At 36.8% G+C, this 15,057-nt stretch overlaps 1 protein-coding gene across 3 annotated transcripts in view; it reads left to right on the forward strand.

The window, feature by feature from the left end:
* asic4a (acid-sensing (proton-gated) ion channel family member 4a) overlaps positions 1–11,269 on the forward strand; it is a 111,299-nt gene extending 100,030 nt beyond the window's left edge. For all 3 annotated transcript variants that reach the window (XM_079882086.1, XM_079882085.1, XM_079882084.1), the window contains 5 exons: positions 758–911; positions 1,037–1,128; positions 5,379–5,458; positions 5,692–5,811; positions 7,472–11,269. In XM_079882086.1, coding sequence (XP_079738212.1) covers positions 758–911; positions 1,037–1,128; positions 5,379–5,458; positions 5,692–5,811; positions 7,472–7,588 — 563 coding nt within the window. In that variant the 3' untranslated portion in view covers positions 7,589–11,269. The remainder of the gene's footprint in view (positions 1–757; positions 912–1,036; positions 1,129–5,378; positions 5,459–5,691; positions 5,812–7,471) is intronic.
* The last annotated feature ends 3,788 nt before the right edge of the window (positions 11,270–15,057 follow it).

Here is a 15,057-nt window from a genome sequence, read left to right on the forward strand (position 1 = left end):
AGGAATACATTACATTTTAAAACATAAAATCAGAAAACACTTATTTTTACTTGTGATCTCATCTCAAAATATAACAGATCCCAAACTTTTGAACAGTAGTTTATATATTGTGGATGAAATAGTATGCTTACATAATTTATATACATAATTTGTATACAATACATATTCATAAATATTCCTCGTTATATAGTTTTAGCTTCTAACTAGCTTTGTGGTTAGAGTCTTTTTTCAAAAGGGTAGCTTGACTGTAGTTGAACTTTAAATTATGAGAGGCTTGACAAATTGTGAAATAGCTTCCTTTCTGCAACATCTGCATATAATAATATAAATCAAATAGGGCATGCCGTGGCATGTAAACTAAGTTTTGTTATAAATGGAAGGCACTAATGCTTAATACTTGGTGCATTCAGTGTACACAAAATGTATGAGCATGACATTCAGGATACTTCCTCTCAGGGAGGTCAAGTGTGTGTGTGCTCTCTTCTGGATGCCCTTCAGAAAACAAATTAAATCTGAACAACACGTTAAGTGTGTTTCAAGCATCTTATGGATGATTATTTAGCACTGGTATCTCTCCACATTAGTTTGATGAATGAAGAATGGGTGTGCAGGTGTGGGCTAGGCTAGAGCACCTGCTCTCTCTCTCTCTCTCTCTCTCACACACACACACACACACACACACACACACACACACACACACACACACACACACACATCTGTCTCCTGCTCTAAACTGATATGTGTGTCCTCTTTGCAGCATTGCTTCAGAAAAGTTCAGGTGACACATGCTCCTGTGAAACTCCCTGTAACCTGACCCGTTATGGTAAAGAGCTGTCCATGGTTAAAATCCCCAGCAAGGGTTCGGCTCGCTACCTATCTAGAAAATATGACAAGTCAGAAGAATACATCAGGTTTGGCAACATTTCCACCTTCAATATAGTTTTAAACAAATAAAGGCCTAATACTGTATTGATTCTGTATATATAATGAATATATATGATTTACACATAACTTTTGTATTGTCCTTTTGTTTTAGAGACAACTTTCTTGTTTTGGATATTTTCTTCGAAGCTCTAAATTATGAAACAATAGAACAGAAAAAAGCATATGATGTTGCAGGATTATTAGGTGGGTCTCTTATGCTTCCTTTTACCACATTATTTTCTAAACTTTATCATTTTCAGTGCATCTTAACTGAGCATTTCTGAGCTTAATGTCAATATAAAATAAAATTTACTATTTACGTTCTTAACGCAAGTTCCTGGTCTTATTGTGAACAATTCCTTGGTTCACATTGTTCCAACTTGCATAATTTTGTATAATTTAATCAACTTCTTGCGCATTCTCATGAATTGCTTCCCTTTATTTTTTCGTCTTTTTTTTTTTTTGCTTAAATCACTTAAACGGAAAGTATGGAATTTTTTCGCCACTAGGGGTCGCTAACCTCTTTACAATAACAAAGGCGTAGTTTGATGACGCAACATTTGCTAAGAACTATGGATCTTGTCGTCAACCCGACTGATCTAATAATGTTTATGGATGACTGAATACATCAATGCTTTTATCATGACTGTGATATGAAGCAGTTCGGGATTGCTAAGAGACAGCTATCAGCTCCACACGCGACGCGAGTCCCGCGGATATAAAAGGAATATGGACATTTCATTCCCGAACTACACACAAGTGCAGAATTACAACTCACAGGTCAGTTTATTAGACAAATTAAACTTGTGAGGTAACGGAGCGCTGTGTCACTTGGTCTAACATTACACTAGCACACTAAACTGCATTTTAATGTGTTGAAATTTATGTGTTAGTTTGTCTGTATGAGACTAGCAGTAAGCTAGACCAACATTTGAATAACATACAGACCATATTATAACATTTTATCATTGTTGAACTATATAACATTGATTAGTTTTATGTAAATGTGCTCACCTGTTTAATAAAGTAGGCTACATGTAGGAGCGGTCGAAGTCTCGGACGTGGAGCTCTCGTTTATAGGCTACTGTCTATGGGAGCTCTAGGCATCGCAAAAACACCGCGCTGATATTTATTCTCATTTTAGTTCTCATTTTTTCTCCAAAGTCTGCTTGCCATGGTCCATAATGTTTGAACGAAACAACAACAGCGTGCAAACAGACATTGCGAACTACACAGTTGTCTGCGTCTTTCGCTTTGGTTACTATCAGAGGGCTCTGGTTCATAGCTCTGGTTGCTATGACAGTACCAGCGGAAATCAGGGACAACACGGATATGACGCCATTGACGGCGACAAAACGGAAATAAAGAAACGTGCCGTGTCTTCGAATTAAATACAAATTTATCCTGGTTTGAAAGTTGTTGGAAACAGTCGGGATAATGTAAGTACACAACTAAAAAAAATATATAACATATAGTGATTTTTGCTATTTTTAAAGCAACAACATGGAACTTTTCCTCTGCGGTCGCCCTACAGGTTGGAAGCGGAATTGTCCATTACCGCTGTCGTAAAATGATTTACGGTTACTGTATATGAAGCATGTAGGTTTTTTTTCATATGGGCAATGATAATATTATTAATCTTCCTCCTTTTATAATTTATACATATTTAGTAGACTAAACATTTTAACTCAAACATTTGCGATTTGCATGTCGATTACAATGCTCAAATCTGAACGAGAATGATAGCGATAGAATCCTAACCATCTAAAACTAACGCATGTTAGTGTTTACTAGCTACCAGATTGATAATTCAATCATCTACTAGCTGATTCATGAAGATAAATAAATGGAGGACCAGATAGTTTCCGTAACGTAGCCAGGCAGACAACAGATTAGAAAAACTAAAGATAGTATGCAAGCAATTTACAGTTACTTACTAGTTCAACAGCATGACGGCCAAGTCAGCATCGGTGATATACACCCATATTGATCCTCGTCCTGCCTTTCAGTTTATCACTCTCCCTTTTCCTCTTCCGACTCTACTCCGACAAAACCTTGGACTTCTTACGTTTCGCTGCTGCTTCAGCCATGACGAAAACAGACGCACGAAAACAAACGCGCTGGTTGGCCACATTTGAGGAAGTGGTGGGCGAAGTGACGTATGCCGTAAAGCAGTCGAATTTTGTAGTTCTTTTTGAGCGCTGGTTACTACCCGCACCGCGAAGTTACATAGTGCCAGTAAAAGCGATACAGACCCCGTCAGGCTCTGGCAGACGTCTCATTCAACCTATTGTAAGTCGATGTACTATCACAAGGGTCTTGGAAATATATTATGAAGGTTGAAAAGCTACATGTTGTTACTTTAAAGCAAAAAAGTTACATATTGTGCCTTTAAGCCAAACAGGCTATTAGATCACTCAAAAAAACAAACAAACAACAAAAAAAAATTAAGTCCAGTGTTATTTTAGTATTATTAGAATAATATTATAGTGTTTATTAATATTTTGAATTATTTTTATATTGCATATTTTTAGTTTTCATTTTAAGTTTAATTTTTAAGAATATTGTCATGTGCTTGTTAGTTTGCTTTTTAAAATAGTTCTGTTTAGCTTTCATTTTATTTCTTTGTTTTAAGGCCCCAATATACTCATGGCGAAGTTCTTTTTCTTTCTTCGTTTAGGGGTAAAACAAAGTTTGAAATACATGACCAGCAAAATTGTTACCGTCGAACATCTTACGCCGCCCACATGAGAGCAGCGTTTAGATGAATATGTAAATGTGCTGCGCACTTTCCTCTCTCAATATCAAAATAAACACACAACAAAATGTAGCAAACAGCAAGCATTTTTAAGAAAGCGTAAAGCATCTGATGATAGCAACGTGGATGTTTGCACGAACTCTACAATTTCGGCTCTTTAGTAAAGTCACGTCACATTTATTTAGCACTTTATACAATTGATTGCTTAAAATCAAGCAGCTTTACCTTATTAAACATGCAAAACAGTGTTAGTGTCTCATTTCATCAGAAGTAGGCCTACAACTTCATTTTCCATGTGTGTTCATGTTTTCACTCGCGGACGTCTGACCTCCAAGGATTAAACAGGAGAAATTAAGTGGAAAAGATTTCCACGTGAAAGAAGTGAAAGACCTACCTATTACGTAATCGCCACGGACCAAAGGTAGTACAAAGGTGTTTACCAGCCGAAGCGAACTTTTATGGAAAATTCGCTTTGGCAAGCTGTTTCGAACTCTCAAAACAAACTCCAAACGAAGTTAGTGTTGGCCTGATTTTGTTCGAAGTGACGTCACATCAGTTCAATTTCGCTTGAAGTTCTGTATTTCAGGGCCTTTTGTTTTAGTAATTTTAGCACTTTAACATGAACCTAATTTATTTCAGTTAATTGCCAAGGCTACATTTCTATTTTTCCAAGTTTTTAAAGGGTACATAACATGCACAGTTTCACCTAATCTCATGTTAATCTTGAGTACCTATAGAGTAGTAGTGCATCCTTAATATCTCAAAAAAGTGTTTAGTTTTATTATATTTAGAAAAGAAAAATACAGCTTTCCGATTCTCTCCGGAAAAAGCCGAGGTCCTGGAGGCGGAGCTATAGAGTCAAGCGGTAGTTCTTGATTTCCAGCAAAAGACAGAAATCTGATCCAGTTGTACTTACATAAATGGGGTCTTTTATCACTGGGACCGCTCCACGTTTTAATAGCAAACGATTTGCAAATCCAGCGTCGACCTGAGCCTTGTTAATAAAACATTCGTCACTGAAACGACCAGAACACACAACCGCACTTCCTACACTCCGTTGCTGCCCCGGAAAAACAAACTGCATCCACTGTTCCTGTAACACTGGGTTCTTTGGAAAACTGAACACGGTAAGCTTTCCCTCACATCCAAATACACACTTTTTTGGAGACATTCTTGAACAAATCCTATGCAGCGCTGGCGCCGATGATTTCCTGTTGAAGCGCGTTGATGTGCGCGGTCTCGCTCTCCTCTGGTCGACGTGCTCGCGGGCGAGCTTTTCCGAGAGAAATGCTCATATAAGGAGTTGCACTCTTATCTACGTCATTAGATCCACGATCTAAAAAAAAACCAGCCGAAACTTGTACCAACCCGGAAGTAAGATTTTCAGCATAGAAATTCTCCGTTATTCGTCCAAAATATTTTTTTAAAACTTTGCCCATGTTTAGCATAGCATAGCATCTCTTTAACACTGTAAACAACTCTGAATACATGAAACACCATTGTACCCCCCCTTTAAAGTGTAAAATATTCATCAAATATTTACATTTTATTTTATTGCTGCCTTATTTTTAATGAACAAAAAACTATTTTAATACTTTTATTTGACAATAACAACACAATTTCAGTCAGAAAAAGGCATTTTAATAAGTAAAATGGTCTGAAAAAAAAAATCTTATTTGTTATTTTTTGCTTTCAGGGGACATTGGCGGGCAGATGGGTCTTTTTATAGGAGCCAGCGTTCTTACCATTTTGGAGATTCTGGATTATGTATATGAGGTAAGCGTGCATTGTCTTCACCCTGCCTATTCCACAATCATTCATTTTTAACCAATAACTCTTCTCCTGCACTGTTTTTTCCCCATTGTGAGCAGTATTTCCCATAAGAGCAGATAAGACTGGACCTCTGAGCTGAGCAGCAGGAATGCTGATTCTGCAAAACTGTTTATAGCCCTCATTTGTCCTACTTTCCCTGCTGCCCTCTTCACCCTCACTCCCCCTCGCTTTCCTAGGTGATCAAACACAGGTTGGAGCGTTTGCTCAGGCCACAGAGAGATGACAAAAAGCAAACCCAGCAGCAGCAACAGGCCAGCACAGTCGCCACAGTAAACCTAGAGGAAATGAAAGCTAAGGTAAGCCACAAGCTAATCTCTGGAGCGCTAGTGTTAGGATGCAGCACAGATCAAATCTGTGAATAGGAACAAAGCCCGGAGGGAAATACGACATCAGCGGCAGGATATTGAGCCATGAATGGGATGCCAGGCTGTCTGCTTAGACCAGGATTGAATCAAATCTCCCTTGTTCTTTTTTGCAATCCGATCTTCTGTTCATGGAAGAGGAACACAGATGTTGGCAGAGCACATTATATTCATGAGAAATGGAGTATGCTCAAAACTAATTCAATTCAGCATGGCCAGTGCGTCGTGACCTAAGATTGTTCGATTAGTGTAAAACCGTAAATTCCAACTCTAAAATCTGAATAATTTTCAAGCCTTCCTGCAAAGCTACCTGGAAAAACTATGCACAAGTGTACCTGGACAAAAGCCGTTTTAAAATGCAAAGGGTCGATACACCATATATTGATTTGAATTAGTTAATATAAGTTAAAACATAAATAAATTCAATTTGTGATTTTATTTTTTAAAGCATTCTCACGTTACAGCATTTTAACACAAGTGCCAGTACTTTTCACATTTAGTCTATCTCAGTTTTTTTTCTTCATGTAATCACAGACGGACTCGATGATGGTGAGATCAGATCATTGTGCATACTCCTTGTGCATACAGAAATCTCACTGGATTATTACAATTAATGGCAAAAAGAATGTTTGGAAATGTAAACTGATATTTCCTACTGACACACTACAACAAAATATATAAATAACTGAATTAAAACCTATATTAAGACTTTTGCACAGTACTGTAGGTTATGCTTACCTGTGTCCTTCAATTATATATTAATGTGTCAAGTATCAGGGTTGTCAACTTTGGTTGCCTGCTGGAGTGAGATTTTGATGTCATGGTCTGAATCAATGACACGCCCCTTTTAAGGATCCAACAATTCATTCTTTATTTTTTTCTTTATACTGAAATGTGCACAAATACTTAAGCTTTAATTGAAATTTATTCAATTTATGGAGTTGGCATTAATACAGGCAAAATGATCTGAAACTGAAAAAGACAAAAATGTCACACAAGGGTAAATGCTTTTATTTGTTAAGAATGCATTAAATAGATCAGAAGTAACAGTAAAGACATTTATAATACTACAAACGATTTCTATTTAAAATAAATGCTGCCCCTTTGAACTTTAGAATCCTGATTTTTTCTTGTATCATGGTTTCCATAAAAATATTCTGTTTTCATTGGTGGCAAGATTCTGGAACGAAAGTGGAATAGATGGGGGCAGACTATTTCAGTCTAATAGGAAGCAGCTGAAATTACTTACAGAACTTTTAATTCATAAACAGCCTATTAACTATTTTTGTTGTTGTTGTGATCTAAGTAATTCAAAACTCTGCTGTCTTTAAATCACTGTACATTTGCCACCATTTTATCGATGCAATAAGCCACTCAAGATCATATATAACAGTGAGTTAGTTTATGTTCAAAGGGGTTTAACTATGAGAAAGCACTGTAAAGTCTCAACCTTAAGTGGCTTTTTCTTTATCACACCACAGATTAAACAATGAGTCACGGTGTTAGTCATTCAAGGTGTTTTATTCACAATGGAATAGTGTGTAAGATGTATGAGCCTCACAGAATCCCATCTGACATTCTCTGTTCCTATCAGGATTCTGACGAGATGAGCCGGAGCCACTCGGAGGGAGCTTATGCTAACACCATCCTCCCAAATCACCATCATCACCACCGTACCCACCACCGAGTGTTCGAAGACTTTGCCTGCTAGGAAGCCGGCCGGCAGGTCTGGTGCTGTTGACGTCTGCAGAAAGAGTGGTCTCAGTGCTGAAGGTGGGCTCAGTGAAAGACCCTCAGAACTCAGCGCTAATCTCTCTCGCTGTCACCAGTTAAAGCTACAGCCAAAGTCGAACTCTAAACCCTCGCTTCGAACCGAACACAGGCACGGATCGGACATTACGTTCCAGCAGGAGACTCTCTGAAATCCTGTCCTTTCCCCCATCCTCTCGCAGGAAATGACACCAGTGGAAACTCTACAATTTCTACACCGAATACCTTGGTATTGGGCCTCTACTATATCAAGGCATAGACTGCATGACATCTAGAGCCACTTTATACTACATATCCTGTTTGAAGCATTACATTCTTACTTTATATTTTGTCAGCTGTTAGTTTTATTTGGTGAATTCTTATCTTGTGAAATATTATCATTCAGATTAATCTAAAAATGTAAATTATGTATTTGAATCATGGCTATCAACTCTTAGGACCCAGAGGGTAAGATAAATATCTTAACTCTGGTTTTTCACTGAAATCATGGGGGACGGTGTAGAATAGTTTGTGTTTCAGAAAAGTAATTTGTATCCATCTCTATTGGATATGTTTGGTAAATGTTTCCTTTATCTCAAATGGTTTAACTTAAAGTATATTGAATAATCCACAAATTTTGTAATGTTATTTATAGAGATGTAACGTGTGAGTGGTAATGGGTGTCATTAGCAGTAATAACATAATCTTATTGTGAGGTTACTTCCAATTGAAGAGCCAAATGATGCGTACAGTAAGCCCCCCAGCCTACCAGAGCCAGAGGAAGCCTTTGCGGTAACCATATGGAAAAGGTTTGTTTCATCCATCCATCAGCTGATGGATCCACTCCCCCAGACCTCCCAAAAGTGTTTAATAAAACAGACCTTATGTTCCTAGTTTCACTTTTGAATGAGACGGAGTGCAACAGTCCCATAGAGAATGATAAACCGGGTCTGCTCAGCATACTCGCAAACTATGAGTAATCTTATGCACCGCAGCGTATGGCTAGATGTTTAAAAGTCGGTTGATGAGTTTTTCTCAGGGTTCTTAGCTGTGAAATGTCTAGCGGTCTCTTTGACAAAAGGCCAGATGTGCAAAGCATTTCGATCAGAAACCACCGGCTTTTCTGTGTGTGAAATTCAGCAAGCACTGACAATTCATAGACTAAAAACGTTTCCATTTTCACTAGTCCTAATATTATAAATGCCCATATTGAATTTGTGGTTACAGATATGACTAATATTACTGTAAGTCAACTGTGTAGCACCCCTAATATTTCTTCTTGTAATCTGACATTTCAGGTACAGTTCATGGCTTAAAGGTTGTGCTATTAAAATAAGCAGAAATTATACATAATTTTCTTCTGCACATTTGGTACGTATTTTTTTATTTTTCCACATAGGGCACCACAGAATTGTCCTATATATGACAGAGCTGTATATCCTCTAGAGATTAGTTGCTCTGTTGGGTAGATCCCATCAGCGAGAGAGATTTTGCATCGTTATTTTCATGTTTTGCAGAATGCATTTTCGGATGTCATATTCAAAACATGCAGCACATAGTCCATCCATATAAAAGTAATCATGGGTAATATGGGCTTTTAATATCAGAGTGGCATTTTTAAAGGTTCACAGTAAGAGTCTTGATGGCATACTGAGTCGGTTATGCATAATAATACAGTTTACTGTCATAAATAACTGTGCTGTCAGCAGTGAGACCAGAAGAGTTGACATACCAGTGTATTGTCCAAGATTTGCCCGGGAACAAATCACGCAGATTTGATTTAGCATTATCTGTCAACTTCATGCGCTTGTCCAGTTGTAAATTTCTGCATTTGTGGCCTATCTTACCTGTGCAGGAGGAATTGCCCCAAATGTTGAAATGCAATTGCATGTGCACAAATCACAGGTCTTTTTAAAAAGGGACTATCTTTTATAATCCTTGCTATTAGGGTGGAAACTGTTTTCTATGGAGCAATAGAAGGTGGTTTTGTGCAATCCAGAAGGCAGATCTGCATCAGAAGGAAGATGCTTGCACACCAATTAGACGTTTCTCCAAACTGAGGTCAATGTTGTTACACGCTTGTTAAGCAATTAACACAGCTATCTTTTCCTAAATTTATTGTACTGATTCATGATTTCATACAAATTACATCATTTTCTTGAAACACTACAGGTGAAAGAGATGATAGGCGTGAAATTGGACATGATGGAGGAAGAGGAAAGGCAATAGCAATATTGGAGGCACAGCAGGAACAACCGGAGCAACTTGTGGTTTGGGACAATGTCCAATTCCACCATGTAGCGCTGGTGCGTGCATGGATTGAAAATCACCCACATTTAGTTATAGTGTTTCTTCCAGCAAATTTTCCTTTTCTAAATTCAGTTGTGGAGTAGTTTGTCGGGGGATGAAAAGTGTTGTATTTAACCACTTTCTTTTCTTGGATCCATAACTTGAAAAATCATTATATGATGTAGATATATCCTAGAATGCATTACCTGTGTTGAATTTATTTGAATAACTATTCAGGGTCACACTTTATATTAGGTGTTTAACTAATATGTATTTAGATACAATGTACGTGTGTTCATGTAGTGTTGCAAAACACTTTTGCTGCTATTGAGGTGGGATACGGGTAAGGTTAGGGACAGGTTTGGAGGTGTAAGGGAAGAGTCAGTGTAATATAGATGTAATTATAGAAAAATACCTTTTTAAAAATAAGTACAATGTAAAAACATGTATGTACACAATAAGTGCATTGTATCAATGAATCATTTAAATGTTATTACATAGTAGTCAAAGACACAATATAAAGTGGGACCAATTCAGTAAATTCAACTTCCTGTGAAATGTAGCCAATTCAGTTCAAATTCACACTCATGAACTGAAAGGTAGAAATCTGATTCTTCAGTATTGAATTTAGCATAAACCTGCTGTGTTAGTTCTACATTATTAGTTAAATATATAAAGCTTAGTTTGGAGAAATATGTCAAATCTGTCCAGAAAACTGTAATATTCCTTTATCTCAGGGGTGTCCAATTCTGCTCCGAGCTGGAGGGCCACTGTCCTGCCGAGTTTAGCTCCAATCCCAATTGAACACACCCGAACCAGTTAATCAAGGTCTTACTAGGCTCTCTAAAAAAAATCCAGGCATGTGTGTTGAGACAAACTGGAGCTAAACTCTGCAGGATAGTGGCCCTCCAATACCGAGTTTGGACACCCCTGCTTTATCTGATATTAATTCATCTTCACATGTCAGTTCCATCCTAGACTGATTGGGGCAGCGTTGAGCTCTGTGTGTATTTTTAAAACTGTGCTACGCTGCTTTAACTTTGACATGCTGTTCCTTTTCCACGCGCTTTTGCCAGCCGGAGCACTATTAGCTCCGAGAGGGGGCCATAAAACGAGGCACTGAAGCAGCATATAGCGCAAACAGACTGTTGAGATTTCCACACGATTAAAGGCATCAAGACTAATCAGGCTAATTACCCATTACACTCCAGAACCTAATGGACTGTATACCAGACTACAGAGAACGCATAATACAGTTTGTACAAAGGTCTGCTGTTATGACCATGGTTTCTGTTAGAACACATTTTATAAATGTAACGATGGTACGTACTGCAGTCCAATAATAAAATCTTGATAAATTAATTGCTTTGCTCTTGTTCACTGAGATATAGCTAAGCACGTCTCACCAAGTGCTTTTTGATGGCTTATAATTCCACCGAGGATGCTGGACATATTGACTGAATGTTCTGGGTTCATTACAAGTTAAACCCTATTGACAGTATGATAGCAAGCAGCAGAAAACAAGATTTTTTTTTTTTTGTTAAATCACTTTTGTGATGCATAACCAGAAGGCTAAAAGGGTGCTTTAGACAACTCTACATCTCAAAAAACACACATTACTGATATTTACAGCCTGATCTCGTGAGAACTATTTTGGCGAACTAAGGTGGCGATTTTGAATGATGTTTTTTAGAGAAAACCACATTTCTGTCCAAAATGTTTTTCCATTGTAAGAATATTAATTGTTTTTACAAACTGGACAATTTTAAGTGGTAATTAACAGCACGATAAAGATGATGTACGACCCAGAAGAAAATGTATAAAGAAACAAATGTTAAATCTAAAAGAGCAGCATAATATAACATTTTATGACATATTAATCGAAAGTTCCCCCAATGGTTGCAATCTCATCTACAACCCCAAATCAGAAAAAGTTGGGACACTGTACAAATTGTGAGTAAAAAAGGAATGGAATAATTTACAAATCTCATAAACTTATATAGATAACATATCAAATGTTGAAAGTGAGACATTTTGAAATGTCATGCCAAATTTTGGCTCATTTTGGATTTCATGAGAGCTACACATTCCAAAAAAGTTGGGACAGGTAGCAATAAGAGGCCGGAAAAGTTAAATGTACATATAAGGAACAGCTGGAGGACCAATTTGCAACTTATTAGGCCAACTGGCAACATGATTGGGTATAAAAAGAGCCTCTCAGAGTGGCAGTGTCTCTCAGAAGTCAAGATGGGCAGAGGATCACCAATCACAATCCACCGTGCCATTCGCTGTTGCCGGCTAAAACTCTATGGGTCAAAAAAGAAGCCATATCTAAACAGGATCTAGAAGCGCAGGCGTTTTCTCTGGGCCAAGGCTCATTAAAAATGGACTGTGGCAAAGTGGAAAACTGTTCTGTGGTCAGACGAATCAACATTTGAAGTTCTTTTTGGAAAACTGGGACACCATGTCATCCGGACTAAAGAGGGCAAGGACAACCCAAGTTGTTATCAGTGCTCAGTTCAGAAGCCTGCATCTCTGATGGTATGGGGTTGCATGAGTGCGTGTGGCATGGGCAGCTTACACATCTGGAAAGGCACCATCAATGCTGAAAGGTATATCCAAGTTCTAGAACAACATACAGGTATGCTCCCATCCAGACGTCGCCTCTTTCAGGGAAGACCTTGCATTTTCCAACATGACAATGCCAGACCACATACTGCATCAATTACAATATCATGGCTGCGTATAAGAAGGATCCGGGTACTGAAATGGCCAACCTGCAGTCCAGATCTTTCACCCATAGAAACATTTGGTGCATCATAAAGAGGAAGATGCGGCAAAGAAGACCTAAGACAGTTGAGCAACTAGAAGCCTGTATTAGACAAGAATGGGACAACATTCCTATTCCTAAACTTGAGCAACTTGTCTCCTCAGTCCCCAAACGTTTGCAGACTATAAAAAGAAGAGGGGATGCCACACAGTGGTAAACATGGCCTTGTCCCAACTTTTTTGGAATGTGTAGCTCTCATGAAATCCAAAATGAACCAATATTTGGCATGACATTTCAAAATGTCTCACTTTCAACATTTAATATGTTATCTATATTCTATTGTGAATAAAATATAAGTTTATGAGATTTGTAAATTGTTCCATTCCTTTTTTACTCACAATTTGTACAGTGTCCCAACTTTTTCTGATTTGGGGTTGTAGATATCAACTAGAAAGTTCAAAGTGAAGCATTTTTAAGCACTTGTTAAAGGGATAGTTCACCCAAAAATGAAAATTCTGTTATCATTGCTCATTTCATTCCAAACTCTGACTTAATATATATATGGAATGAAATGAGCAAATGATAACATAATGTATACAGTACAGGTCAAAAGTTTGGAAACATTACTATTTTTAATGTTTTTGAAAGAAGTTTCTTCTGCTCATCAAGCCTGCATTTATTTGATCAAAAATACAGAAAAAAAGTAATATTGTGATATATTATTACAATTTAAAATGATTGGTTTTCAATTTATTATACTTTAAATTATCATTTATTTATGTGATGCAAAGCTGAATTTTCAGGATCATTACTCCAGTCTATCACATGATCCTTTAGAAATCATTCTAATATGATGATTCATTATCAAAGTTGGAAACAGTTCTGCTGCTTAATATTTTTTCATAACCTGTGATACTTTTTTAGAATACTTTGATGAATAAAAAGTAAAAAAATAAAAATAAAAAAAGAAGAAGCAAATGTTTTAAAAATATAAATCTTTTGTAACAACAATATACACTACTGGTCAGTAATTTGGGGTCAGTATTTTTTTTCTTTCTTTTTTTGAAATAAATCAATACTTTTATTCAGCAAGGATGTGTTAAATTGATAAAAAGTGATAGTAAAGAAGATTTATATTACTAGAAATTTTATTCGTCAAATATATTAGGCAGCAGAACTGTTTCCAACACTCATAATAAATCAGAATATTAGAATGATTTCTAAAGGATCATGTGATAGACTGGATGTCACATGTGACACTGAAGACTGGAGTAATGATGCTGAAAATTCAGCTTTGCATCACAGGAATAAATTATTTTTTAAAGTATATTCAAATAGAAAACTATAATTTTAAGTTGTAATAATATTTCACAATATTACAGTTTTTTTTCTGTATTTTTGATCAAATAAACGCAGCCTTGATAAGCATTAGAGACTTTTCAAAAATATAAAAAAAATCGTAATGTTTCCAAACTTTTGACCTGTACTCTATATATATATATTGGTTAGTGGTAACCAAACAGTTTTGGTGATCATTGACTTCTACTGTATGAAAAAAAAAAAAAAAAAAACCTCTGACATTTCTCAAAACATATTTTATGTTCCACAGAAGAAGAAGAAGAAAAAAACTTCTAACTTACTCAAACTAATAAGGTTTGGAATGACTCGAGGGTGAGTAAATTATTTTCTTTTTTAGGTGAACATTCCCCTGTTAAACATGCCAGATTTATATACGTATACATATATAGTTAGTAAATGAGTGTTTTCTGAATCTCTAACAGTCTGCCACTTGCAGGGGGATAAAAACATTTTTTGCGTGTGTTAAATGTCAAATATTTTACTGCTGATGTGGTTTCAGTCTAATTTTGTGCAGTTGTATACATATATACAACTGCACAAAAGTATATAAACAACAATAGCAATGTCCGGAATAACAAAAATGCATGATTGTTGGTTGTACATTTTGGCTATACAAGTGAACTGCTGGGAAAAAGTTAAAATGGAGTGAAACTCTCCTTATGTAAAATGAGTCCTATATAATTAGATACTGCTGACTTCAGATGTCTTTTGCTTATGGGTTCACTGTGTGCCCAAAGGCAATGTGTGTGGTTAAGGCCTCTAAAGAGGACATATAAATAGAGGTGAAAATATACAGGATCTCCTTAAGACTGATGTTTAATCTGGAACCCATTGGGTCTCGATTTGTAACCTTTCATTTTTGCTGCAGTAATGGTCACAGAAAAATATATGCATTAACCATCTTATCGGTTGCTCTGGTTGCTCTGTCTGACCTGAAAATAAATACCAAATGCAATATAAACAGTATTAAGAAATGACCTGATGAAAGTAAGGGAGAAAAAAGACAAGCGCTT

Source organism: Squalius cephalus (genome assembly GCF_949319135.1).
Source record: "Squalius cephalus genome assembly, chromosome: 9".
NCBI classification, from domain to species: Eukaryota; Metazoa; Chordata; class Actinopteri; order Cypriniformes; family Leuciscidae; genus Squalius; species Squalius cephalus.